Raw genomic sequence first — 26945 nt, 5'->3', positions numbered from 1 at the left:
AAACATTTCTCTCTCTTTCCTTGTTCCCATTAGAACGCGATATTTACGGTGATTGCTCGATACGCGAGTATCAAATGGGGTCCGTCGATTTTTCCGTCAGAGACAATTCTCTCGTTGGTATATATGTATATATAGATGGAGTAATTTGGAGATTAAACATTTTTACTTTTATCGAAACTGCGATATTCGCTTAATAACTCAATTTCGTTTCATCGTTCGAGATATTAAACTTGCAAAAAGCTTCGTTTTATGCCTGGAAATTAATTCTATACAAATTTTTGATCCAGCTGTATCGATCGTACACGCAATCCCGACTGGTAAGACTGCTATTTTATCAATGAAGTTTTGGTCTGGGATGAATCGATACTGATTCGTGTTTATTCGTGTCAAAACTCGGCTGAGTTTGTGGTTATTGGATAAGGGATACAAATCAGCTTCCATTCTTGTACGGGCTACATTCTTTCAGGCAGGCCAAAGATCAAAATCTGATACCCGATACGTTCTCTCTTGTTGAGTGCATACCTTTTTAGAATGGGATGCCAAGAGGGAACCGGTAAAAGATTATTTTTAAGGAACACATAGTCAAGAGAGAGAAAGGTTTACATATTTATTCATTCCAAAGTTACAAAAATTATTTCGTACAAACAAAGATTTTTCCAATGCAAGCTCATATTTTTCAAGCAAGAGAGCGCCAGGCAAGCTTGCGAGGCGCATGGGTTTAAAGATCCACGAATGCGTGCGTTCGCTCGAGATGAGCAATGCTCCGGGGGATATTTTTATGCGGCCTAGCAGGTTTCGGAGTTTAGGATCGTGAGGTTGTAGGAGGCTCGTCCGAGTTACTCGGGGTACCTGTGCACCACCCCCCCCCCCTCCCCCAGTTAAAGGCGAACCAAAGCCACGTAGACGTAGCTACGACTGTGGGCCTGAAGAAACAAAACCTACAAAGAGAAAGAGAAGGAAGAAATCCCATGGGGCAACAACGAAAGAGATGAATAGACTTGATGAGGAGTCGTGTAAAGAGAGAAGGAGCAAGGGGCGCTCCGCGAGGAGGGATGGAGTGGGGATTGCTGGGGGATAAGAAGAAGAGGAGAGGAGTGGGGGGAGTGAACTTCTCACAAGTAGAAGCACGACACAATGGTAGTGGAGAAGAGGCTCGAGTTGTGAGTCAGAGAGGAGATTGTTGGAGGAGGGAGTAGTTGGTGGTCCTTTACCTATACCATAGTACACACCGTACACACCACGAGACTGGCCGCACAGCTCCTTCTCTTTTCTAAAAGGAGATAAACGTAGCATCCAAAGAGAGAAAGAGAAAGAGAAAAGATCCGGGGCCACTCTCAGTTCAGTTCAGTCCATCGAGTTGTTTTAGCGTCAGTGCTGAGTGCAGTGATGCCAGCGATCGCATCGTGCAACGCACCAAGCCCACACATAACCTCTCTTTTTTTCTCCTCCTTCGACTTCCACTTCCCCCTCTCCCCTCCGTCACTTTACCCTCACCAACGCATCACGAGTCGCTCGAACGTGAGATAAGAACGTCACGCGTGCAACTTCTCCCTTTCTCCCCCTAACCCCTCCCATCAGTCTCGTTCACGAATACACTCAAGTAGATCTGGCCTAACCGCCGAGGTGGACGCACTAGGTAACGCTTACTGGTTCGTGGCAGTGATTTCCAATCGATACACCGGATCGACCTTGCCTCACCCCACCCCTCCTGGCCTCTTCTCTTTCTCCTTCGCTCCTCTAACCTATCTCGCTCGTCTCTTCCCTCTCCATCGCCGTCTCCTCTCTCGTTCTTTTGCCCCTTCCCGACGAGTTGCCGCCATTCGCTCTCTCTTTCGCTTGCCCCGCTCGAGTACTCGACGTGTCGTTGTTGCGCGAAGATCGGGCTACACTTGCCTTGCTTCACCTTGCTCGCCACGATAGTTACTCGCTTCTGCCTCGCTGCTTTATTCTGCTATGGCTATGCTTCGTTCCGTTCCGCTCCGCTAATGTGCGTGCGTGCAGCAGCACCAGCGGCAGAGAGCAACCGTGATCGTGGCGACGTCTATGCTGCCTTGCCGCGAGACTCACCGAGCATTCGACCACGCGAAGGTGCTGCCGCGTGAAATTCGTGCGCGATACACACGCGAGAACCCGGCGGTTTTTCCCATGGATCTTCGCTCGTCTCCCTATAACCAATGACCGGTGAGTTTTCATCAAGCCATATACTCTTTATTGTTACGTATCTGTGTAGTGCGCGCGTGTGACTCGGTGCGTCCCGAAAAACATTCGCTTCTGCCCCGTATAATCATAACCACGCTTGCTCCTTCCAGTAGAAGCGTTCTTAGCTCGGAATTCTGCGAGTTTTTTGTGTCTCTCGGCTGCAGCGCAGACAGGTGGAAAGTGGGAGGTGTTTTCGATAGATCACCGTGAAGGATTTGTACGGTCATGCCGGTAACGTGCTACGTGACAGCTTGACAGGCAAGTTTCTTCCTTGCCAATCTTACAAACAGTGCCATTCGTGATACACAAAATTTCTTCTATGTGATTTCTCCTCCAAACCTCTAATCTCGGTGTGTTTATCTCTGAACCCCCTTCCCCCTCTCTCGTTCCCCATTCCATGCGCGTGTACTCGATCAACGCGGACCTTATTAATGACTCGATTATATCGAACCACCAAGCGAGTTTACATTGTGTTTTTCTCGATTCACTATAATTCTTCGATTTTTCGGCAAAAGTGTGTATATACGTATCATGGAATACACTTGTGTTGTAACTCTTGGCGAAGAAACTTTTACCGGCATCACCTACTTGTACGAAATGTATAGTGCCGGATTAATGTTTCAGAGGTTTTTCTAGATGATGTGTGACGCGCTCCGATCCGCGTTTCATCCTACCCACTATCGATTTCAATCCCGTTCAACTGACCCTGCCACATCTTGTTTTGCTTTTTATTTTCATACTTTTCTCGTCTAGCCTATTATCCGAAGCCTCTGCGTACCTACCCTGCTGCGTGGAGCGAAACAGACGTACATATATATATAAGTGTCGATGAGGCAGGAATAACAAACAACGCCTAATCTTGTACGGTTTTATATGAGATTATTCAAGTGAAAGAGAATCGATTTAACGGCAAAACTTGGAAGAATAATATATAGATATTTCCTCTCTTCTCCTTTTTGAAATAAATATTAGTGCAAGTTTTTATGTAATAAAATTCGTCAACTCGTAATGTTATAGTACCGTGTCTACTCTTTCTTCGCACTGCGAATTCTCATGTTTTTGAAATAGAGAATAGCGTGCAAGGCTTAGGACGATGAATGGGATATTTTCTCGAATAATATGGATAATTGAAGTGTCCAATCAGCCTGCGATTTGTAGCTCGTAGGTGGGGCTGAAATGGACCCTCGAAGGTCAATAGCGCAGTTACAGGTGCACGGGTGAATTACGGGGGGTCCCAGTCACTGTCCCTGAAACGAACAAGGGTCCCCCCTGGGATACACTATACCTTCCCCCCCCCCCCCCCCTCTGAGACATTGAGAAACTGCCGGGCGAAATATTGGCTCCATCGAAATTACGTGGAAAACGCAGAAGCTTAGCGCCTTCGTCCTAATTACATAATGAAATGGTAAATAAAATGTGGCCATCCTGCTCGACCTTGGCTCGGCCCTTTGTTTACCTCGCAGCGCGTCGACGAAAGTGAAAAAAGCAAGTTCAACACTCGCGTCGATCGATATTGAAAAAAAAAAGAGTGCGTGTGTGTGTGTGTGTGTGTGTGTGAGAGGGAGGGTTTGCTTTGGCAAAAGTGATTGAGATTTTGTTCTTTTTTACAAAACAGTGAAAGACAGAGAGCGTTTGAGAGAGAGAGAAAGCTCGTGTGTGTGTGTGTGTGTGTGTGTGGTTTAGCAAAACATTAAGAGAGTGAACGAGAGAGTTTGGTTTGGCAAAGGTGATTGAAACTCTGTTGTTTTTTGCAGAACATTGAGGGAGAGAGCGAGAGAGAGCGAGAGGAAGGAGAGCGGGACAATTAAAGCGAGGAGAGAATTTGTCGGAGGAGGATGCTCGGCAGTTGGCGCTGGGAAGCAGAATTGGAGTTGGGAGAGGGAAAGAAGAAGAGGAAGAGCAAGTCGACGACGAGGACGACGACGACTAGAAGAACAACGAGCGCTACCCTGTTGCGAGACAGCGAAAGAGAAAGCCCAGACTCGACGCATCCCGTCCCCGACAGTCGGGTGCTAAGGTATGCACCCAGCCGGTGTCACCACCCCCCCAGCTTCGACTCGCCACATTTCAACACGCAGCCTCCTCTCGACTGTATAGCCTGTGAGTAGATCCCCCCACTGATAACCACTTTTTTCCTATCCCCCTCCCCCTTCCCCTTCCATCCCTATCTCTCTCCCCACCACCATCCAGCATCATGATTCATATATTCGTGCTTTGCCAAATCTAGAGAGGACAAAAACGAATCCTAGTTGCACCAAATCACGCATAATCCTCTTAGACTCTTTCTAATCTTTCATATGTATTTGTCTATAATTTTGGTTACTTTGTTCAACGACTGTGTAGCTTGTTAATAAATCCCCCTCTTCAAAAAATAACCGTTTTTTCACTGCCACCATCCAACATCGTGATTCATTTTCATTCTTTGTGAAATCTAGAGAGGACAAAACTAATCCTAGTTGCACCAAATCACACATAATTTCTTTAGACTCTTTTTAATCTTTCATATATAGTTATTTATAATTTTATATACTTTGTTGAGAGTTTGTACAGCTTGTGATTAGATCCCCTCACTGATAACAATTTTTTTCCTATTCCCACTAACATCCAACACAGTGATTCATACTTTGACAAATTTAGAGAGGAAAACAACTTATCCTAGTTGCATCAAATCAAACATAAATTCCCATAGACAATCTCTAATATATTTCATATATATATATATTTATACATATACTTTGTTAAACCAGTTTGACCGCTGAGACACTATCGAAGGTACACAAATTTCTCTTCAAGAGCTTTTCATTGCATTTGGAAGGACTGAACGAAGCAAGTTCATCCGTGTAGTTATTTATCTTCTCAGAGAATGAATATACATGTATTTGTACTCGTGTAGGCTTCCCACGTGACTCTCGACAGTCCTTCCAGGTCTAGTGTGTTTGCTGTAGTTTTGAGAGGGAATACTGGTCTCTCGAGTGAATGGTGCAGTGGGATATGTTTCTATGAAATAAAAATTGAAAATAGTGTGTATTTGGGGTAAAGAGTGGGATTTGCATTGATTTTGGTTTTGCCGTTGTTGCAGAGCAGCGTGAGGCGGGCAAAATGCTGACTGCTCATCCAGAAATGCACGAGAAACGAGATCCACTGGGCGGTGGACAGTATGGATCAGGCGGCGGGGGTGGTGGCACTTCGATCGAAGAGAAATCTATTACGGAACAACCACCCCCGCCTCCAGCAGCTCCAGCGCAACGGGATCCCTCGGACCCGAGCATCAGTGCTAAGAAGCTACCGAAGAAGCGAAAATTCGATCCGTCGGAGCTAGAGGAGATGGACAAGACGAGCAACGTGACTAGCAACCTTGGCAATATGATAGGCGTTCAAAGAAGCACAGGCAACTCGCAATACGGACCGACCAGCTTGCCTCACCAATCTCCTCAGCAACAGCAGCAGGAGACTGAATGCTACCAGGTTTAAAACCTTATATATATACAGGGTCCGATAATTATAATACCTCAAAACATAGATGAAAGGTCTATTGAAATAACTGTGAGAGATATTAGAATATTTACGAGACCTTTTTGAAATTTTGTACTATTTTCATTCGGAAAGCTCTTACAGATATTTTTTACAACTATAATAGTTATGTAGGTACATTTCTTCTTGAAAATATGCTCTGAGGCATTTTCACTGGTGGACCCTGTATATACAGGGTCCGACTGTTAAAAAAATTTTATAGCAGCTTTTCGAAGCCTCTTACCATTTGCATTCAAAAAGGTCTTAATGATAATTTTTATAACTGTGATAGTTATGGAGATACAGGTCTTTTTGTAAATATGCTCCAAAGCATTTTTTAAATGACGGACCCTGTATAATATCGTTGGTCTTTCTTTGCGTATTCAGACTTTGAACAAATGTTGACGGGATTGTTTTGATTTGTAGGTGTCGTCGGGACGATCCGTGGTCGTCATACCACCGCAAAGCACAGCGGTTGATTATTCTCTTCGAGAGGAACCGTTGCGCTCTCGTCCAAGGCCTGCCGCCGTTACCATTGATCTCAGTGACTGGCGCGACCACAGAGTTTTAGCTTTAAGGGATTCTTGTTATTATCCTGGCGTGATACGAAATGTGATTCACGGCGAGGTTGTCGTGCAATTCGACGGTGATAGCAAATTGGTGCGCTACAGTGACGTGCTGGGTGCGGGAAAGTACGATGTGATAAGTGACGCTAGCCCGTCCATCGGACAGGTCTCCTTAGATACTAAAGTTTGCATCAGACTCAGCGACGCAACGAAAGTCTTTGTGAAAGGGACTGTCTGCAAGATATACACGAAACCCAATCGTTTCGCCGTTAAGATAGCGAGGGACGATGATCAGAGTGATACCATTGTTGTGAAGCGCGCGGAAATGCGGCTGGTACAACCGCCTTGGTCCGACGAACTTGAAGAGGGTCTCGAAGATGGCGACCCCATGCGGACCGAAGCCTCCGGTAAGACGCTCTCTGGGTTTCTTTCTGTGTCTCCTATACCTCGTCTCATGCTTTTATTTATAAACTAACGGTGCTGTCTCAGTATCATTCAACTAATCAAGTTTTATCCTCGTTTTGTTATATAAACCTTCTTTTGGTCGCATACTAGCTGACTTTAACGTTTATTTCAATTAATAGCTTTTCAATGGTAGATTGACCATCCTCCTTATTCTGTAATGCTCATTAATTTATATCTCTTCTAATACTCCTTATTTACGTTTACGATCCTTCCACAAATGATATCTGATAAATCGTTTATTTATCTTCGATTAGTCCGCTCCATACAAGTAGCGAGGACGACTATTTTAATCAATTCAAGCTTTGCTTTCCTTCTTCGTATCATTTCTTAATATTTAGTTATTATTATTTTTACATCCAAAGAGCTGTCTTTTAACTAGATCTATTATTTTATTCGTAGTTTATTTTGCGATGTGATATTGCAAGCACTGAATGGTTATTCAAAGTTTATATTTACTGAAGGTGTGTATATTCTGCATTTCAGACCAAGGATATCGAAATTCTTTGGAAGGTCCGACCGCAGGGCCAATATTACAGCTGCACCATCCATCTCATCACGCACCTCATATAGCAAGCCACAGTGATACGAGCGGTTATTACAGAACGACTGGTACCAGTCCTCTCATGACATTAGGGACCCCGGCGCATTCTGCCACTACGGCATTAACTAACGGGAATAGGCCGTACGATGATTTAGAATCAGAGGATGATTTGGACAGGGAAGATATTACCTTTCCCTCCGATGCAGGTTAAATGTCTTATTCCAATCTAATAATACGCTATACTGACTCAGCTCCTATGATACAAAAATTATTCGCAGAGTACATATATACTAAATTAAATGTATATATCTTCTCTGGTTGATTGATTCAAAGTATATATTCATCTGCTCGTTGTTTCAAATTTTTTTATGAAAATATTCAAAAACACATTCTTTTTAATTACAATTGTCTAACGGTTAATGATTTACACGTGCAATCTCTTATCTTCCACCAATATTCACTATATAGAACAATGAAGTCTCATGCTTTTTTTATGATAGCACTATTCAATGATAAGAATATCACGCGTACCAAGAAATTCATTGGTCTTTGTTCTTCAAATTTATTTATCATTTGCTCGTAAATTACACTTTTATTGACTAACGAAATTCATGAATATGTAGCATTGGATAATGCTGGAAATTGTGAATATAGTTTGATTACATTTGATTGTAAACAAGAAGAAGGAGAAACGAGTAATACTTTGGATTATCATGGGAGAGGGAAGGAAAATCGTTATGATGAGTACAGGATACTGTAGGATATCATAACTGTAGCATAGTAATGCAAGTATATTCGACTGACAGATGCAAAATTATCAGGGAGCAGTAAACGTAGCAGTATGCAGAGTCGAGGGAGTAACAGTAGCCTAGTTGAACAACGTAGCATAACTCCACGTTCTCAGGCAGCAACACCCAGGTAAACACGAAGAAAATTGCTTAATCGACCGAGTGAACTCAATGGTACATTCATTGGTCTCAATTAATTCTAAATGCGATACCTTCGATTGTCCCATTGATTCTAATGATTCTTCGATATTATTTTCTTGCAACAGATAATAATTTTCTCTGATTCCTTCGGCAGATCTCAGGCGGCAACGCCACATAAGTATAAAAAGGGTGATGTAGTAGTGACGTCAAGCGGAATTATGAAGAAATTCAATGGTAAGCAATGGCGCAGATTGTGCAGCGAAGGTTGCAAAAAGGAGAGTCAAAGGAGAGGCTATTGTTCGAGGCACCTTAGCTTAAAAGGGTACGGTTTGAGGGGTCCTACCAATACTTTCCAAGGGTAAATATCTAGCTTATCGCTGTATATCATCTCTAATGCTATTTGCACAATTGTCAGCCTTTCCTCTTTTTTTACTTAATAATAAAAATGAATAATCTCTCCACAATAGTGGCAAGATTGATGGAGAGGAGACATCGAGGGATTCCGATACATCGCCGAATTACGGCGATAGAAGAATAGCGGGTCGATTCGATCAGGACGAAACTGAAGCTGCCAATATGCTCGGTAAGCAGAGGATCCCACGAGCTTTTAATTATTTACTTGATAGCTTTCAGCTGTCTAAGTTTTGTAATCGTACAGTAGCGTTCCTGAAATTATCCATTGGATATGCATCTAATTTGATTTGTGTGTTTGCAGTGTCCTTGGGTAGCTCGCGATCAGCTACGCCAGCGTTCTCCTCGCCAACGGGCCAGTCCTCGATATCGCCGTGCATCAATCAATCTCCAGTGCCACCGTTGGGTCTAAATCAGAACAACCTTTTCATGCCGATTTCGAGTCCAGTTCAGCAGCACGCGGCTCCACTGATTTCGCCTGGTGCGAAGTGGAAGCATTCGCCAACGCAGCCGAACTTTTCGGCACAGTATCAGCAGCAAGTCATAAAGCCCGAGCCAAACCGAATGGTGAGACCGAACCGGCCCGCGCCATCAGCTCCAGTTCCTGCGAGTATAGGAACTAGCGTCATAAGAATCTCACCGGTTGGTCGCGGTGGTATGGCCGGGCAGAATATGGGCCTCCCTTGTACGGATCAGAGTCCGCCACCGAGGCATCCATCAGTGGTGACGTTCATCTCGAATCAACAGCAACGCATAATATTGCAGCAAGCCCTCACGTCGAATAACGGCTTCCCCAATCACTCGGATATCCAAGAGCAGAGTCAACAGTTGACAAAACCACCACACTCGCCTCATATGCAGCTATCCGCACCTCCGCAAAACCTCAGTCTTCTTCATAAACCTCAGGAACAGCCTGTGGACTATGCACAGCCACAAAGTCAAGCTCAGCAGCCGCCACAGACTCAGTCTATTTACTTGATGCCCCATCAGCATGAAAAAAAGTACCTTGTAATTAAAAACAGCAACGTGGAACCTTCTCTTCCTCCTCCTCAGGCCTCTCAACCTGGTCATTTGAGCGTCCAAGATGACAAATACAGGCAAGGGGTGATGAATCACTTGGGACAGCTACCAGTGTCGATGCACCAGCCTCAATGTCAACAACCGCCTCAACCGTCTATCGTTTCATCCGTCCACATCGACAGAATGTCAACTTTGCCACAAGTCAGTACTTCTGATTTCTATTCTCTACACATTTTGCTCATTCTTCCCCCTTTTTTTCACAATATCAACTCTGAATACTTTCGATAGCGTATCCTACCAAGAATCCTTCTTTTTCCACAAAATCGAGTCTTTCTAAATAAAAATATTTAATTGCGTCACTTGCAGGGAAATAAAGTAGGAATGCACGCAGCCCCGCATTTAGAGATGCAACGAAATCAAGCACCGCCAACCAGTGTCGTCATGTCATCTACTACCGAAGTAACAAACTCATCTACTCCAACAAGTGTCTTCCAGCACGTCATAGTCCAACCCCCGCACGTAGTGCAAATTCCAAAACCCCAGCCACCCAGGGAAGATACTGCAAAAAACAATGGTGTTTTATGTAAGTTACCATTGTATCAAGACTATTATTTTGTATATATCTCTTTGTTCGATACTTTCTTTTTCTCCTCTTTGGTCCATTCGAAATTCTATTTGTAAGGTTTATGTTTACATTTATTTATGTAATTTTACGTAAATTCTCCATCAAGGTAAGACGGTTACTCGTTTGTGATCAATGTTATCAATGAGATTTTTTAGAACTTTAGCTTAGACTGTTCAGACTAATTAGTAGAATTGCTAGATTGGTAGTGTAATGGACAAGATTCTTCTGTATGTTTCAAACTTGACGAAGACAGATAGAGTATGATCAGGAGAAAAAGTATAGTTTTTACACAGTCCTATAAACGCCGATGAATTAAACTAAACGGTAAGGCTTTCACAGATGGCAGCCACGAAGTTTCTCCTGCATACCAGCCCCACCCCCCAACATTACTGAACAATGCAGTTCGCAACTGGAAAAAAGGTTTGAGTCCCTATTATGACAAACAAGACACCTAAATGCTCTCTATCTCCTTCATTGTAATCTTGACAGTGGTATATTGGTGTAACTGATGATTCTAATTACACTGCTGTAAGTAAGATGTCTTTGATTAATGTTCATCACCAGTGTATCAAAACCACTGTCATTTGTGAAAGGATGCTACTAACCAACTTCTCACTCATTCTACAAATTTCACTGAGCATATCAGCTTTATAGTAGTCTAGTCTTTGGGAAGGATCACTCACTAACCGATTAACCAATTACTTTTAAGCTACGATGACGTATAACACATCAGTGAACTATTTCCTTGGGTCATGGAATGTTGTCTCACTTTTTGTTATTTTTTTCTGGGTTCCAATGGAGCATAAGGTCTGCCATCTTTATGCCATTCATTATCACTCTTTGCAGTTTCGCTTGTACATTCGACAAGGTGCAGTCGTTTCATGCTTGTTCATTGATCTGTTAGACCAATTCAATTAATACCAGCGCATTAACTCATTTCTCCTTCAGGGACATAGCAGCACTTTTGACATCTTCGACATCTATCAAGCTGTAAATCGTTCGATCAGAGCTGCTATTCCCGCACAGTTTACTAACAACATTCATCTCGACTAACCCACAAATTTCATTGCAGCTTTTTCGTGGCAGACAGTTATGGACCAACCGGAAGTGAGTCCACCTCCTTCAGCCTTGAGCCCGCCATTGAGCGCCCCGCCTATTCCGATCAGCATGAGCAACGCTCCTGAGGATCAAGGGCCTGGTCCAGATCCAATCACGCCGGCTGAGGAGGAAGATGACGATGTCTTTGAAACCGAACCAACCACACCTGCGGAAATCGAGGCAAATGCTAATAAAAGGCGAAGCCAGTCCCTCAGTGCTTTGCATTCCAAAGATCCACAGAGTCCGTTGAAAGTAAGCACTAAAGAGAGATTCCTCCCCTCCTTCTCTCTTCAATCCTACACTTCAGTTTTATTTGTTAAAAAAGAAACTACTTCCTTTTATATCCATTGATGCTTGCACGTGGTATAAAATTATTGTACGTGTACATCTCGTGATATGAGAGATTTGATCGTGATAAAAATACTTTTCATTGGTATAAAAGTTGGAGGATTTTATTAGTCTCGTTGCATCAATTAATTAGATTTGTTTTATTAAGAAATTTGTATTACTTGCAGACAAAAGATAGAATACGCCGACCCATGAATGCATTTATGATATTTTCCAAACGCCACCGGGCAGTGGTGCATCAGAGGCATCCCAATCAGGATAACAGAACTGTTTCAAAGATACTAGGGGAATGGTGGTACGCTTTGGGTCCAGAGGAGAAGCAAAAGTATCACGACCTCGCTTCGGAAGTGAAAGAGGCACATTTTAGGGCACATCCAGACTGGAAGTGGTGCAGCAAGGACAGGCGAAAATCGTCGACAACGAGCTTTAAGGGTGGCGAACCTAGGGGTAAATTGAATAGTACTGGAGAAGAGACTGATATGGGTCCTCCGACAGATGACGTTCCACTCACTCCCAGAGCCACTGATGATTCGTCCGCTCCTGTTACTACCGTCTTTAACGAACCACCTAGCATTGAGGTAAACTTCAAATTATATCAGACCACCCTCTAATGTCTCGATTGCCATTTTCGCCATCGGAAATGTCTAATAAATTTATTAATTTAAACACCAGCTAATGATCTTGCATTAATTTGAAACGTAGATTATTAGTCAGCCGCATAATACGTCGCATCGTGCGTTAGAAGTGCCTCCGACAACGGAGTACACAGATACTGAGTTCAAACAGGAGGAAGACGCAAACGCCTCGGATGATGATCAGCAAATGGTCATTTGTGAGGATCCACAGTCTGAGATAGATCTCAAGTGTAAGGATAAATTGACGGATAGCGATAATGAAGCAGCACAGGACGAAGACATGGAGAAGAAAAATTTTAATCAGCCTCAATTCTCCCCTGTCAGTGGACAAAAGAGGGATGCACCAAGCAACAAGCAGGAAATTACTTGCAGACCGAAACCTATTAAAGGTACTCCACGTATAATTCCAACAATATAGTTATGAGTATATTTTAGTATTACTTCATATTACAGTTCTTTTACTTTCTTCGTTGATCAGTTATCTGTCCTCTGTTTCTATAAAGATTAAATATTTCGAATAAAACTACTTCGCGGTAGAATTAGTTTTGAATGACAAGTTTGAATGTTATTTCCAATTGAATCGTTTAACGAACAACGTATTCAGGTGTTGATTATTGAACAAAGAATTTTTTTCACAGCTCGAGTACCATCTACCGGTATGGAGACAACTACGAAATATCATCATACTTCCATGGAGAAGGGTGGCACTGTCTCAGTTCTCTCCAGCTCTTATCCATACCTCAGTCCGGTAAATCCAACGGGGGTTTCAGGCTTCCAACCAACCGGCGGGGCCTTTATAACGACATCTCCAAAAGTTATCAAGCCGGAAGCCGTTAAAAACGATCAGCAATACAGCACGCAGTACAGTATGAGCAGTTTGGTCAGCATCCATACAGAAAATGGCAGAAACCTACCTAAATTCACCAACCCAGTTATACCTACTGTAAGTTAACAGCATCGATGATACTGTTTACAACCCCTTCCTGCATATGCAAAACCTTACAAGTCACACACTCTTACCATTTACAAGAAAACGGCTCACTCTACTTTCAAAAGTTTTGCATATTGATCATATCAGCTATGGAGTTTCTTTATTCCTGTAAATGTTATCGTCATATTAGTCAGTTGTCAGTTTCTCTAATTAAAAACTTTGAAATTTGAAAGAAATCTGAATTTGCGTAATTATAGCTTATTGGGTTTTGCATGTTATTCGCAATATTATCGTCAGTCAAAGTGATCAATTCCTTCACTTTATCCGATACTTAAAATCAACACTGCTGCTGAATTTTTCTTTATTTTGTTGAATTAACAATTTTGATCGTGCGTTAGATTTGATTTCTTCATGTATCGATGCAATTACGTAAATCCCTTTTTTCATTAGTTTTGCGTTGGTTTTTTCACCTTATTTTGTCAGCTAAATTTATGAGTGAAAATTGCTGATTTAATAGATTAAATAGAAGGATAGTATTGGGTTTTTATATAACACGTTGAAGCAGTAGTGCTTGGATTTCTGTCAAATAGTGTCACAGCCAACGCAAGGCGTTGGGAAATAGGGATTTAGTAATATGTTTGAAAACACTAACACAGATTGGATCGAAACCTATGATGGCTCTGTTGAAACAACAGCAGCCGTTGCAGTATTTAGGCACTACTCTTCGCCCCCTTACTTCAGCCGCCCCTTACCAACAACCACCATTCACTCTAACTTTGCTCGATAACGAATTGGTGGCTGTTTCCAAACCGCAGCAGGGATCGCAAGTATACCTTGGCCCAACTCCACCGCATGCTAGGATGTTTTCTGGCTTCCAGATACCTAGTGCTGGTAAGTTTTTTACTTTACAAATTAATTTAGTAACCTAAAACTTACATTGATTTCGCGTTTTTCACGAAATACTGTTTTCTTCAATTGGAAATTGGAGATGAAGAATTTATTAGTTTTATTTAAAAGCATATAATATCTATTTGTAATGGAAAGCAACGTTTATGCGTAGTTACCCTTAATAATTGTGAATAATATTCTTTGCAGATGCCGGAAACCGCAATATATCTGTACAGAATTTGATACCGAGTAATAAAGTGGAGGCCCAAAGTGTTATCGTGAGCAAGCCATATCCAGTCTCAACAAATGCCAATACGCCGACTTATCATGGAATTGGCCATTCAATCGCCCGTCTAGCTGAATCTGAGAAAACCGACAATCAAATTTCAACGAATCATGCACAATTTTACGGTAAGAGTATAGCGATACACGATTGAGCCCCGATTCAGACTTTGTATTCGGTGTAACTTTTTGAATCTCAATAATTTATATTTATCAATTTATTTAGTGAGTAACGTGAAGGGCGAACAAGAAAGGAAAGATGCGTCGAATTTGTTAGTCGGTTCAGGCGATAAACACAAGCAGCCATCTACCCCTCATACACCCCACACGCCTCACAGCAATCTTGGTAACAGTGAACATCCACCTAGTAAACCTTATGCCATGGAAGAATGCTCAAATAATGATATTGGTCCGAGTAAAGGTCCTTTCATGCTAGCACCTACACCAGCACAGCTCGGTAGAGCACCTTTGCAGAGGAGACAGTCAATGGGTAATGTTATCGCTGGAATGTTACAGTGTCAATTTTGGTACGACCAAAACTTTCATTCATTTATGAATATAATTATTTCTTTTACAGCAATGCCTCCCACATCAAATGCGGGAGATCATAGCGCTTTATCTTCTCAGCACTCTGATAATAGAACACAAGCAAATCCTTTGCAAAATTCTGAAACAGTGTCACAACAAAACTTGTCTGATGTTCATGCGTCTCCTTCCCCGTCTACCAAAAGAGGATCATTCTTCAAGAAGAATGTGGAGGATGGCATGGATAGGTAAAAATACGAATTAATTAATTGCCTGGCTTTGCAATTACATTTCAATCGTTCGATCGAGTATTAATTTACCAAGTGAAGAAAATTCAGTAACTCGTTTTATTAAAACTGAAATTTCGGATCGTCTCGTAGGGTTCTGGAGCAAGTAAACTTCCAAGAGAAATTCTCGTCTTTACCGGAATTCAAGCCGGATGATACTCAGAGCCCAAGTGCAATTAGTACAAACACTCCGGGCTCAGCCTCTCACAGTGCAGTTCCTCCTGTTTTACATTCAGCAAATCTACAATCTTCCATGCAAGCTTATCGGAAAAAGTCCAATCAGGGTCTTCATAGATCAGGAAGTAAGTCATCGAAGACAAATCGACGTTGCAATCATTAAAATCGCCAGTGTTATTTAAAGGTTCGTTTGGAATTTTTCAGTGAATGACGATGAGGGTGAATCGGACGTATCCGTAACAGCAACACCAAAATCGGCATCGAGTGTAAAGCTAACCGGAAATACGTTTTTCGGGCCTGATTTTAACGTTGAGGCGTATCGGGCAAATTCGGAGTTGGTGGGGGACGTGGACGCGAGTTCACCGAGGACACCGAAGACCCCGGGAGGTGGAGTAGGAACAGGCAACGTCGCTGGTATCGGCAGGACCGACAACGAGCGTGGACATAGAAAAGTATTGGAACAACGTCGTAATTTGGTGATGCAGTTGTTTCAAGAACAGGGCTACTTCCCATCGACCCAAGCAACCTCGTCCTTTCAAGCTAAACACTGCGACATCTTTCCTAATAAAACCAGTCTTCAATTAAAAATTAGGGAGGTTAGACAGAAATTAAAGGCCAATTACACACCTATGTCAGCTAACAATCTAGTTAGCCCGCTGCCAGTTTCCGAATCTTCACCCAATGTAACAGGTAACTTTCTATCAATTGACTTCCGGCAGTACTTTCATTGGCAGTGAATTACCACAAAGATCTGTGCTCTTATTTATTTAATTTATTTTCACAAATCTTTTAAATCTCGTGCGACTTAAATCATGTTTATATTTGTGATTACCACAAATTATAGCGATATTTTTACGGTATTTTATTTAATAATGATCGATTATTAGAGTTTCCTTTCAACCCTTTGCCTAACATCAATAACGATCAATGAACTATCGCAGCATCAGCTTTGTTTCAAATAATTGAATAATCGATCTTTTTAATCAACTTTTTTAAATATTCTAAATCAACCGTATTGTTAGTACGTGCAATAATTGATGGTTTTTGATGCGAAGGGCCAAGTGTAAAGGATGATTATTCGGTAACGTATTTTGGATGTTGAAATAAGCATTAGAGTAAAAAAGAGAATACAAAAAGTAAATTGATAATGGGACGTTTGGTGAAAAGAGTGGTATCCTTTTTAGGACCATTGACTGCTCCTCCTACATCCATGGGAGCTCCACTGTCACTGCCCGTCAGCAGTAGTGGTAGCTAGCGCCCACGTGCCAACTGTGATACTATGCATCCCCTTACTCCACAACACGAGTACATCATTATACTTTGAACAGCAAAGTGTGCTTACTTCATGTACAGTTTCTTCGCAATGTGTAAAGTGCTGCAAGGCTTTAGTGCAATTCGATTCAATTTACTTAATAGCAATTATTAATCATTCTTCTTCTCTCTTACTCTTTCATTTTCTTTCAATGATTCTTCTCCACACTCGTTCACTTCTGCTCTCACGATTTAACCAGACAAAAAGCGCATTGATTCATAGTTTATCGGTCAATTGTGTCTTCTTCTTTCTTTGCATAATAATAAACAATATTACTTGGATCTTCCTCGTGCAAAACTTTAATGAAATGTGTTCGTTCAATAATATCAGGATTAACTTCATTCACTGATAAAAATTGTCAAAGTTATTTACTAGTTTTACGGTATTTAGTAATGTACCGTTGAAGTAGATGTTAAAAGAAATTTCTGATAATCACGAGTCGATGCGTTTTTAACAATGCAACAAAAATGTAGTATTATTGAAGGTTGACGAAGATATTGTAAAATTAAAAGAAAGGAGATAGACTGAGACTATGAAAAATAAAAGTAGGTTTGCGAGAGTAAAGGAACGAGGGAGTAGATGGTGATAAGCAAAGCAAAGATACTTTAAAGAGTGAGATTCTGGGAGAACAATATTGCACAGAATTGACGAAATGAAGTCAGCAGTCTGTTTTACTTGTAAATAATAATTAGCTGGATATCTCGAGATAAAAGGAAATCTGAAATATTTTCCGACTTTTCGTTAGGATTTGTATATCGTAACAAAGGAAAGGAAGGAAAAAGAAAGAAGAAGAAACAGAAACCAATACTGAAAATAAAAATCGTGCCATTGTGCGGCGACGAGCGGGGAACGAATTCGTTATTATTCCCTTGTAAGTAATGAATTAATTGTTAGGTAAAAATGATGTAGATAATGTGTGATGCGTTTCTCCAGAATAATTTTCTGAAGTACTTATCGACTGTTTTAAAGGGCTTGGCACGAAATCCAACACATTCCAATTTTTTTTTATTACAAAGATATTTTAAAAATCATCTTTTTTTCTTTTTGGTTTCAATTTATACATGCTTGGCACACGTACGGGATTTTACATAGGCCGCATTTTTTTTTTTTTTTTGGCCCTTGACAATTATTAGATTTTTTGTTGAAAGGTTTTTAAACTGATTTATTGCATGATAAATTATATATTGTTGATATACGCATTTGCCTTTTATATCCGTCGGAGAATTGCCTTTTATTCGATAGTCTACAAGAGATTTTATGTATAGTATATATATATATATATCTCTAACTCAATCTTACTTTCTCTCTTATTCTCTCCCTACCCTATCGCCCCTCCCCCCCCCCCCCCCCTCCCCCCTATATCATTATATACAAATAAATATTTTTTGGAATGAGTTGGATTTTAGCGGAGATTGTTGAATTTGGCTGTAAAATAGATAATGTAATTAGTGATACGTTTATAAAAACGCACTCTGAACGGTTTAAAAGTCTCGCGCCACGGCACGCATATTGTAGTTAGGCTAGGAGCAATGTCTATTATATACTTTGTAAATAGCATATACATGATGAACTATATAAACTGAAAATGTAATATTTATATATACACACATATAAGTATATATACATATATATATTATGAAACTAGTATACAAATTGAAATTGTAGATGGTAGCAATGTAATTTGTAGAGTAAATTTAAGCGAAGAATAAAAATAAGGATATGAAGAAGATGGAAATAATAATGGTGATGAGATGATGACGAGGAGGACGACGACGATTACATTGACGATGACAATGATGGAAATGAAGACGAAGCTGAAGAAACAGAAGAAAATAATAGAGAGAAAGAAAAAATTAAATTTAAAGCGCAAGCAGGATTAGTCTAGAGAATAAGTATAGATATTATGGGCCTTTATACTTTGTGGACTCTGCGCTTGGGACGGTCCTATCATCTTTTTCCAAAGCTTAATCCTTCTCATAAAATTGTAGGATACCATTATTTGTATATATCTATATATATATATATATATATATAATATTATTGTAATATTATTTTTTCACCGATTATGAGCGACTATTATTATTTTGTATCGAGCGTTTTTAACGCGCTGTTGGCAAGTGACACTTTTTCAAGTAAGAGAGACGCTTGGAACTCGGACCAAACTGTTTCTCTTTCTCTTTTAACAACACTCGATTCTTTGGTAAACTACCTTATTGAATATATTTATTATCGTTATATCACCGATGACGTTTTCAGGAGTTTGCGAGTATATATAATATTGAAAAACATAGAGAAAAGTACATCTGTTTAACTCTAAAGTTGTTCTTGCAATTGGATTATTTTATTTCTGCTTACTTTTTGCATTGTAAAGCTGCACACGCTTTTACTAAGAAACTTTTACTAACTGGTGTTTGGTATTCCTGTAATTTTAAAAAGCATTCAATTGTTTCTTCAAGAAATATTAAGCTTATCTATACATATTATACAATGTTTCACCGAACTTCCTCTTGCATAGCGATTAATCTTATACGTTGTATAAGCATAGCGAGTACACTTATCCAATAAATATTTATTGGATGTCATTACACGTAATAACTGTGTTATATTCAAATGTTACGAATCATTGCGAAATTTAATTTTACTTTTTGGTGTTTTCTTGTTATACTGAAAATCTTTAGTACACCTGTTTTATAGGTCGAGGTATATCCTCAATCGATTGGTAGATTTTTTTTTGTTTTTTTTTTTTTTCAAATTTTGGGAGAAATAAGTATACAATAAAGATAGCATGTAATGCAGATTTTAAAGTATAATGCGAATCGTTTTATCTTAGTTTTTTTGAACAACGAGTTATATCAAAAAAGGAGGAACATTGGTTAAGTAGAAGTACAAAAGGGATTTGTAAAAGTATTGGAAATATTTTGAAAATTTGGATAGTAAAAGTGTCAAGGGAATCGAGCGTCTCTCGCGCTTGCCTCCGCTCAAAGAATTTTCAACAATACTATATAGTATATTTTGTACTTGTATAAATTAGCAAACTACTTTCCAGTATTGATAAGATTTACGAGAATGCTTTCACATTTTCTTCTTTTTTTATTCATTTATTAAAAAATTGAAGATATGCATATATATGCAAATATATACAAATATATATGTGTGCAAATGGTGAATGAAACGGGAATTCCGTGATTTAGCAGCCATGAATGTTGACTGTGATCTAGAAAAACAGAAGTAAAGTAAAGTGGCGGCTACTCCATTGGAAGTTTCTTCACCATAGGATTCTCTTCTCATTCTACTTATCTTCCTTCTATTCCTTCCTCTCTATGTATAAAGAAAATTTCTGCACTCAATTATACCTCCCTAAACCTTAAGACTCTTAGCCCCATCGTTTAATACCCTCTCCCAAAAAGTCCCCGCACTTTTTTTATTTACGTTAATGTGTATCTTTTAATATACATTTAGTTATTATTATTCATCTATTATTATAATCATTATTCTATTATCTCTTGTTTACTTTTGAAATATTTTTAAAATTGTTATATAATTATATATCAGTCAAGAAATAATGTTATAAAAATACACACTTATACCACACATGTGATGAAGTGACTTTACATACACATTTATGCAGCGAACGCGTTTTACCCGGTGCGCTGAATGTTTATGAAAAATTGTCCGGTATTCGACAAATAGCTCAGCGTGCGAAGTATAGAGAAGTATGCGTGGGTAATAAATTACAAATATATTAGAGTTATATGAAGCAGCCGAATAACAAGTTAATATTATATAAATACACAATTTGTAGACAAAAAGAAATATCCGGCTGATGGGATCATCCAGTTTCTATCAATCCAACACTGATCAATGCTATCGTCGTTACTTACGTAAATCATTTAATCAATCAATTTATCAATTAATCTATCCGATTGATACTTTAATTTAAATTTTAGTTTTTCTTTTATCGAAATCTAATCGTTTCGGTAATTTTCAGTAAGATATCACATATCATTGTCAATGTTTACTTGTTATTAGTTTGTCAATTGTAATTTCTCGTTCCCTGGTCCTTTTGGATTGGTAGATTTGATTCCAGAGGTCAATATACCAGCTGTTGGACCAAATTGCCATTGTGGCCATCTCAACAAAAGCGTTGAGCTTTTCTAAACAAGAGCTCGAAATAGTGACGAGTTAAGGAAAAGATGTTCTTCAATCGCTCAAGTAGTAGTGTGGCATTTATTTGTTTTAGGGGGTTCTAACTGATCTAAGTGTGTAGATACGAAATGCAATTTGAATGATATTTTCGCATTATTTCATTAACATCTTTAAATGAGATTTTAGATTTTCATAGATTTTCAAAAAATGAACAAATTAATATTTGTCGAATGTCATATACTTTGTATTTTGGAAATCTTCCGTGCGATGCTCTAGCATACAGTATATAATTCATGTATTTAATTATTTCCAACGCTTTATATAAATTTATCCTTTGTTTTAATTGTTTACTGAAATCGAGTCTGTCCAGTGATAAGCAAAAAGAACAGCATTATGATGGTATAATTAAACCTGTGATTAAAATATTTGAATAGAAAGTAAAACCCGGTTTGATAATTCTTTCTGTTTCTCCTAAATAAATTTGGAGCTAGTGTTAAAGATTAAACTGAAGAAAAATCGATTATTCAAATCTTTTATTGAATAGCTATAGGTTGATTATGATGTACTGTCATCAGCTGTATTCCTTCATTTGAAACTGTAAAATGCACCTCCAAAACTGTCGATCTCTTAAATAGTTTTGAAATATGTTTAAAATCTTATTAACTAAAACTTATTTAATATAAAATAAAAAGGTAATACGTATCTTATACCTGGACAGAAGTAACCACCACCAGCATCTTAAAAAGTGTCTATCACTTCTCTGGAAAACTGGAAAAAATATACTGTTCTCCTAACTATGTAAGCCTTACCTCGAGTAAATCTTGTTAACATAAAAATTGTTTCACACGAAAAATCTCAAAATCGATTGCAAAATGCGATAAGCTATATAAGATCTGTATACCTTGGAACGCATCATTCTCGGGGAAACATTTTTAAAGGCCTCTGTACGTTAGTATTAATTATATTAACTGCTGTAAAAAAGGATCTTAGCACATTAATGATTACGAATTATCAAGAAGCAGATAAATATGAAATATTATATGGAAGAAAAATATTCTTCATCAGATGTATATTACAGAATCATATATATTATATACCGATGTCTCATTATGAAATATTGAACAAGTGTTATCGAATAAAATGTTGTAATCTGTGTTGACAATCGCCGATGTTCTGAGCTTGAAGTAAACCGATAATAGACGTTTTATGCCTTCAAGATCTTCAGATTTCTAATCGTTTTACGTACCATGTACATTAAACATACATGATTTAGAAATATTGGAATTATACCAAATTTAATATAATTTCATTTGAAAGTCACGATATTGATGAAGAGTAAAGCTCACGATTAGAAATTTGAAATCAGCATTTTTACAGCATATTTTATTACGGAGTATACAACTATGTTCCCCTCCCTGATTTTCTCTTTGTTGAATCAATAAGAATCGAACAGAAAAGAGTTGTGTAGAAATGCTGTTAAAATATTAGAGAGGGTTGTACTCCGATGGCATCTTTTGATGAATATCATGGAATTCTGTACCACATTATCAATCATGGTTATAATTTATTATAAAAAATATTATTGATAAGTTCTCTAGACATCTCATTTATCAGTAATGAATTATCTACAAACCCAGGCATACTCACTTTTAGTCATTCTTTTTTTTGTACATAACACAGGTAATACAAAATGAAATAAATAAATATAACAAGTGATTAAAAATATTTATTTTTTTAGGCTCAAGATATTTTCTTATCACGGTCTTAATATTTTAGAACAGCTATCTACAATTATAACAGAGATAGAAATTACACTGTTTCGTATTTAAAATGAATGTCTTTGAAATAATTTTCATCTCTGTTAAATCCAGTTTTGTTGACTAATGTCATTTAAAGTATTTTATTCTATCCGATTCATCTTGTGTGAATCGTAATATTGTAGAAATCGCATTTAACATATGACGTTTGCTAGATAAATCGTTGGTTGTTAAAAAGTTTACAAAAACATTTTTCAAATATTCGAGATTGGCTCCTTCTCTCGATTTACATGCTTGCAATCTAAAACGTTAATAAAAAAAGATAATAATTTTAGTAACAGAATATATGAGGTTTTCATAAATTCCCCCTTCTACTCCTTTTATTTCGAAAACGATACGCACGTAAAGAAAATGTTCTTTTATTTTTCCGAATCTATATTGCTGTAGTACTTATCTAACCTTTAAAGGTCACACGAAGTTAATACAAAGGTCAGAGAAGCTTTTTCTAAATTTAACCCACTATTTTTTATTGCATATTCTTGGAACGTATCTCAACAGCTTTCCGAAATACTTTTATATTGTCATTTCGTCCAATTTTACGACTTTTCAATTTTAAATTAGACATAAGTATAGATTTAGCTGAAATGATATGCGTAACAACAGTGTTACGCATATTACTTACGAATTTTACTAAATTGAAATATTTGATAAATGAATGGATGAACTGATAATTTCAAATATGTTTCAAAAAGCTTTTAGACAAACTACAGTAATATATAGTACAAAAATATGGAATCGTACTTTAAAAAATCGGTTTACCATCGCAATATATTCCGAAAAAGGTAAGTAAACAGACACCTTTTTTCTCAAAATTCATCGTTTTCGAAATAATAGGATAGGTGGGAGTACATTTATAAACAACCAGTTATAGATAAACCATAAAAAAGTTAAATACCTAGTTATATCTTTCTGCAGAGCATTCGTCTCCTCTTTTAGTTTTTCTTTTTCATGAACTACCTCACGTTGTTTTTCTCTTAATGCAGCTTCAAGTTCCAATATCTGTTTTCTCAACGTTGACATATGCACCTCTCTCCTAGCCAGCTCTTGAGTATAATATAAAATTGGTGGACTATCAGCTGTCAACAATCCTGTAACCAGATCTCCACTGGGCTCTACGGAGTTTTCATATTTAGCTAAATTGTACTTAGCTTCAAGTGGTTGTGGTACAGTGGAATTCTCTCGTTTCGGTAATAAAGCTTGAAAAGAAGATTTTAAAGTTATGATCTCTTTATTTTTCTCCTCTATTAAGGCCATTGAACGTTCTCTTTGATTCAGCAACTGCTGCTCGAGAGTACAAACCTTCCCACGCAATTCATTCTCTTTTTGAAGAAATGCGTGCTCCAGTTTCGTGCGCTCTTCATGGGATAACTTGCGTACCTCGTCTAATTTAACTTCCATGTTCTTTTCTTTATTTGTTAATTCCATATTTAAGATACGAATTCTTTCTTCTAAGTTACTGTTATGCGTTTTAAGCAGATGTATTTGCGCTTTACTAAAGCCAGTATCGTGGGAGTCCGAACTCTGATTAGAAAAATAGACTTTTTTGGTCATATTCGAAGCACTTTTATTCGTGGACAAAACATACTGCTTATAATCTTCGAGCTCTTGTAGAACGTTTTCATATTTATCTTTGTATTCGGCTATTTTATCCGCGTGATAAAGCTCTAAACTATTTAAAAGAGATTTCACGTGAATCGAATCATTCTTCTTGTTATCTAAGTCTAATAAATTATTGTACATTGTTTTTATTTTGGCAACTAGCTCTTCAGGATCACTGCTGGAGAAAGAAATGTCCCTCTGTTCGTTGTTTTGCAATTTCATCAACTGTTCCTTTAATGTTTGAATAGCTTGCTGATCCTGCTGTCTAAGTCGGTCATAATTACCTACTATATCGGAAAGTTCTGCCAATCTGGCTTCCAAACCAGCTACTCTAGATTCATGTGTAATTGCTAAACCACGAGCACGTTGCTCAGCAGCCGCAGCTCGCTTTTGCTCTTCTAAAATGGCATTCCTGTGTTGTTTCCTCATAGCTGTCATTTCCGCCTGCAGCGACGTCAAAAGTGGTGGAGTTTCTTTAGAAGCTTCTTCAGCTTGCTTTAACTTATTCTTAGTTATTTCCAATTCAGCCTCCAAAATCTTGCATTGTGTCTTATTGGCAAATTGACTCTTTGCTTGTACTTCCAACTGTTCTTTGGCACGCCGCTCTTCCGATAAAATCTTTTGCAATTCTTTCAGCGTTGCCGTATGCTCGTTTCTCTCTTTTTCTCTTTCGTGCCTTTCCATTATAAGTTTACATTTAATATGTTCTATTTCTGTATGATTATTCGCTTGATTTTTCTTTAACTTTTCTTTCAAGTCTTTAATTACTTTCTCACATTCTTCTCTCTCAGCTCTAAAGAGCTTTCTGTCCAATTGAAAATTTGCTTCCATTTTAGATTTTTCTGCTGATAAAGTTGCCAAAGAGTTCATTATAGTTTCCAGCTGGTTTTTCAGCTCCTCAACTGTCTCTTTATTATCTAAATCTGTTTGAGATTCCTTTGTCTAAAATATTACAATATATATTATTATTCGATTCATTTCACACATCTCCAAGAATAAATAAATATGGATAATTAATTAAAAACTCTTGCAGATCTTTACCACTAATTTATTAGTTGACACAATAGTATAGGTTTCATTTGGCGTACTTTGGAACTGACAAGTACTATCATCAACCTGTGAATGCCTAGATCTATCATCTTGGGCATCATCTGTGGACATATAAATGATTATGCTGAGTCAAAAAATAAATTATCCATTTACCTTTTTGAAGATCATCATCCTTTTTAATCACAGTCTCCAAATTATTTTCATCTGGATCCATTTTGTGTATAATTATTTAAAACTTAAATAATAAAATGGCAGTACATTTCTTTCAGCAGCATAAAACAGTATCTAAGGAATAAAATGGAGCATAAATTTAGTACTTGTGAGGCATCAAAAACTTTGCACATATAAAACTATTTTTCACTATTAAATTTATTGAAAACATAAATTAAAATATAATTATTTTAATATAATAATAATGAAAATACAACTATGCAACTGAATTTTTCAAGCCTTGCTACTCTTTTAAAAAATCTAGATTTTAATAACAGTTTTTTAAATAATTTCATTAAAACTTTATCTTTTTGACAAATACATTTAGAATATTGGTTTTGGTCAGAGTATAATTAATTTAAAGACATTCAATGCTATCAAATAAATAATTTATTCCTTTAAAAGTATTATATTAGGTTTCATTCTTTTATGAGCTACAATTTTCCCTTAAATCAGATACGAGTTTGGATGAGGATTCTATTTGCAGTGTGACAGGTCCACTATTTTTTATATTAACTTCCATCATTGCTCCAAATTTACCATCTGTAGAAAAAGTTTATAATATTATTACCAAATGCGAAATTTTATTCTATAAAATTAACTGATATTATATATCATTTATTGTGGGTTTATGTTACCTTTTACAAATTCAGATTTGTAATTTTTACGTAATTCTTCTAAAAAATTATTATAGAATGGCTCAGCCTGTGGACCAGGCATTGCATTATGAAAATCTAATTTATTTCCTTTTAGAGCATGATATAGTGTAAATTGGCTTATACAAAGTATTTCGTATTGCTTATCCTTAACACTAGCGCTCCATCTTCTACCATTGTTATCATCAAATATTCTAGTATTTAAAATTTTCCTTACACTGTTAAAAAACTATTCTTAGTCAGAATTAGAATATTTTCTTATGCTTAGAGTAAAAATATAAATTATTACATGTATTGTATATCTGATAACGAATCATCCCTTTTAACACCAACCAAAACACACAAACCATTTCCAATACTACTAATAACTGTGCCATCAACTGAAATTTATTATTATTAAAATAATGTCGAAATATACTTTACATTAGAAAAGAGGTTATGCTTGTTGTATGTACATTATTATTATTACCAGGCTACTCGCTGTAGTCTGGAATAATTTTATGAACAGTGTAATATTACAACAATTTATAAATATTATTAAAACAAATTAAATTCTTTTAATTTAAATACTTTGATACCTGAAACCGTGGCACTTGTCACCCGTTGTATTATAGCTTTCATTTTTAAAATGGAATTGTGAAGGAACGTTTTCATGTAGACCGCACTTCGCGTATAAAGTTGAGTTTGGCAATGAATTCTTTTTGCTTCGACTGAGTTT

At 37.8% G+C, this 26945-nt stretch overlaps 2 protein-coding genes across 3 annotated transcripts; one reads left to right on the top strand and one right to left on the bottom strand.

Moving 5' to 3' along the window:
- Positions 1-1875: 1875 nt before the first annotated feature.
- On the top strand, positions 1876-22625 carry cic (Putative transcription factor capicua). 2 transcript variants are annotated; one of them, XM_066741011.1, is made up of 22 exons: positions 1876-2181; positions 3954-4299; positions 5279-5664; positions 6136-6682; positions 7224-7487; positions 8103-8199; positions 8365-8568; positions 8678-8793; positions 8926-9842; positions 10008-10224; positions 10606-10686; positions 11339-11616; positions 11880-12290; positions 12415-12736; positions 12986-13290; positions 13935-14169; positions 14374-14577; positions 14675-14938; positions 15026-15221; positions 15354-15562; positions 15642-16127; positions 16622-22625. In XM_066741011.1, the coding sequence occupies exons 3-22, from the start codon at positions 5299-5301 to the stop codon at positions 16690-16692; spliced, it is 5790 nt and encodes a 1929-aa protein (XP_066597108.1). In that variant the 5' UTR covers positions 1876-2181; positions 3954-4299; positions 5279-5298; the 3' UTR covers positions 16693-22625. The 2 variants fall into 2 exon arrangements, with proteins under 2 accessions (XP_066597108.1, XP_066597113.1); XM_066741016.1 differs by having other exon boundaries at positions 8088-8199; positions 13974-14169.
- LOC136781971 (GRIP and coiled-coil domain-containing protein 1-like) lies at positions 17156-26908 on the bottom strand. Its single transcript, XM_066741028.1, has 5 exons — positions 26806-26908; positions 25515-25646; positions 25353-25462; positions 23608-25253; positions 17156-22953 (listed from the first exon to the last, which is right to left on the bottom strand). The coding sequence occupies exons 2-5, from the start codon at positions 25573-25575 to the stop codon at positions 22782-22784; spliced, it is 1989 nt and encodes a 662-aa protein (XP_066597125.1). The 5' UTR covers positions 25576-25646; positions 26806-26908; the 3' UTR covers positions 17156-22781.
- Between the last annotated feature and the right edge of the window lie 37 nt (positions 26909-26945).

This window comes from Prorops nasuta, unplaced genomic scaffold, assembly GCF_024137725.1.
Source record: "Prorops nasuta isolate Cenicafe-Biocafe unplaced genomic scaffold, Cenicafe_Pnas_1.2 PNAS00002, whole genome shotgun sequence".
NCBI lineage: Eukaryota > Metazoa > Arthropoda > Insecta > Hymenoptera > Bethylidae > Prorops > Prorops nasuta.
Note: the sequence above shows the minus strand (reverse complement) of the source record. Positions and strands in the feature narration are given on the sequence as shown.

What these genes read in the sequence shown, in the direction of transcription:
- cic (XM_066741011.1), top strand. Translation starts at nt 5,299, where the DNA reads ATGCTGACTGCTCATCCAGAAATGCACGAGAAACGAGATCCACTGGGC. An exon ending in GAATCATGCACAATTTTACG is followed by an intron (nt 14,578 to 14,674) that starts GTAAGAGTATAG and finishes CAATTTATTTAG; the next exon opens with TGAGTAACGTGAAGGGCGAA. An exon ending in GTGGAGGATGGCATGGATAG is followed by an intron (nt 15,222 to 15,353) that starts GTAAAAATACGA and finishes ATCGTCTCGTAG; the next exon opens with GGTTCTGGAGCAAGTAAACT.
- LOC136781971 (XM_066741028.1), bottom strand. Translation starts at nt 25,575, where the DNA reads ATGGATCCAGATGAAAATAATTTGGAGACTGTGATTAAAAAGGATGAT. An exon ending in GGATGATGATCTTCAAAAAG is followed by an intron (nt 25,463 to 25,514) that starts GTAAATGGATAA and finishes ATATGTCCACAG; the next exon opens with ATGATGCCCAAGATGATAGA. An exon ending in TGTCAACTAATAAATTAGTG is followed by an intron (nt 25,254 to 25,352) that starts GTAAAGATCTGC and finishes GTAATATTTTAG; the next exon opens with ACAAAGGAATCTCAAACAGA.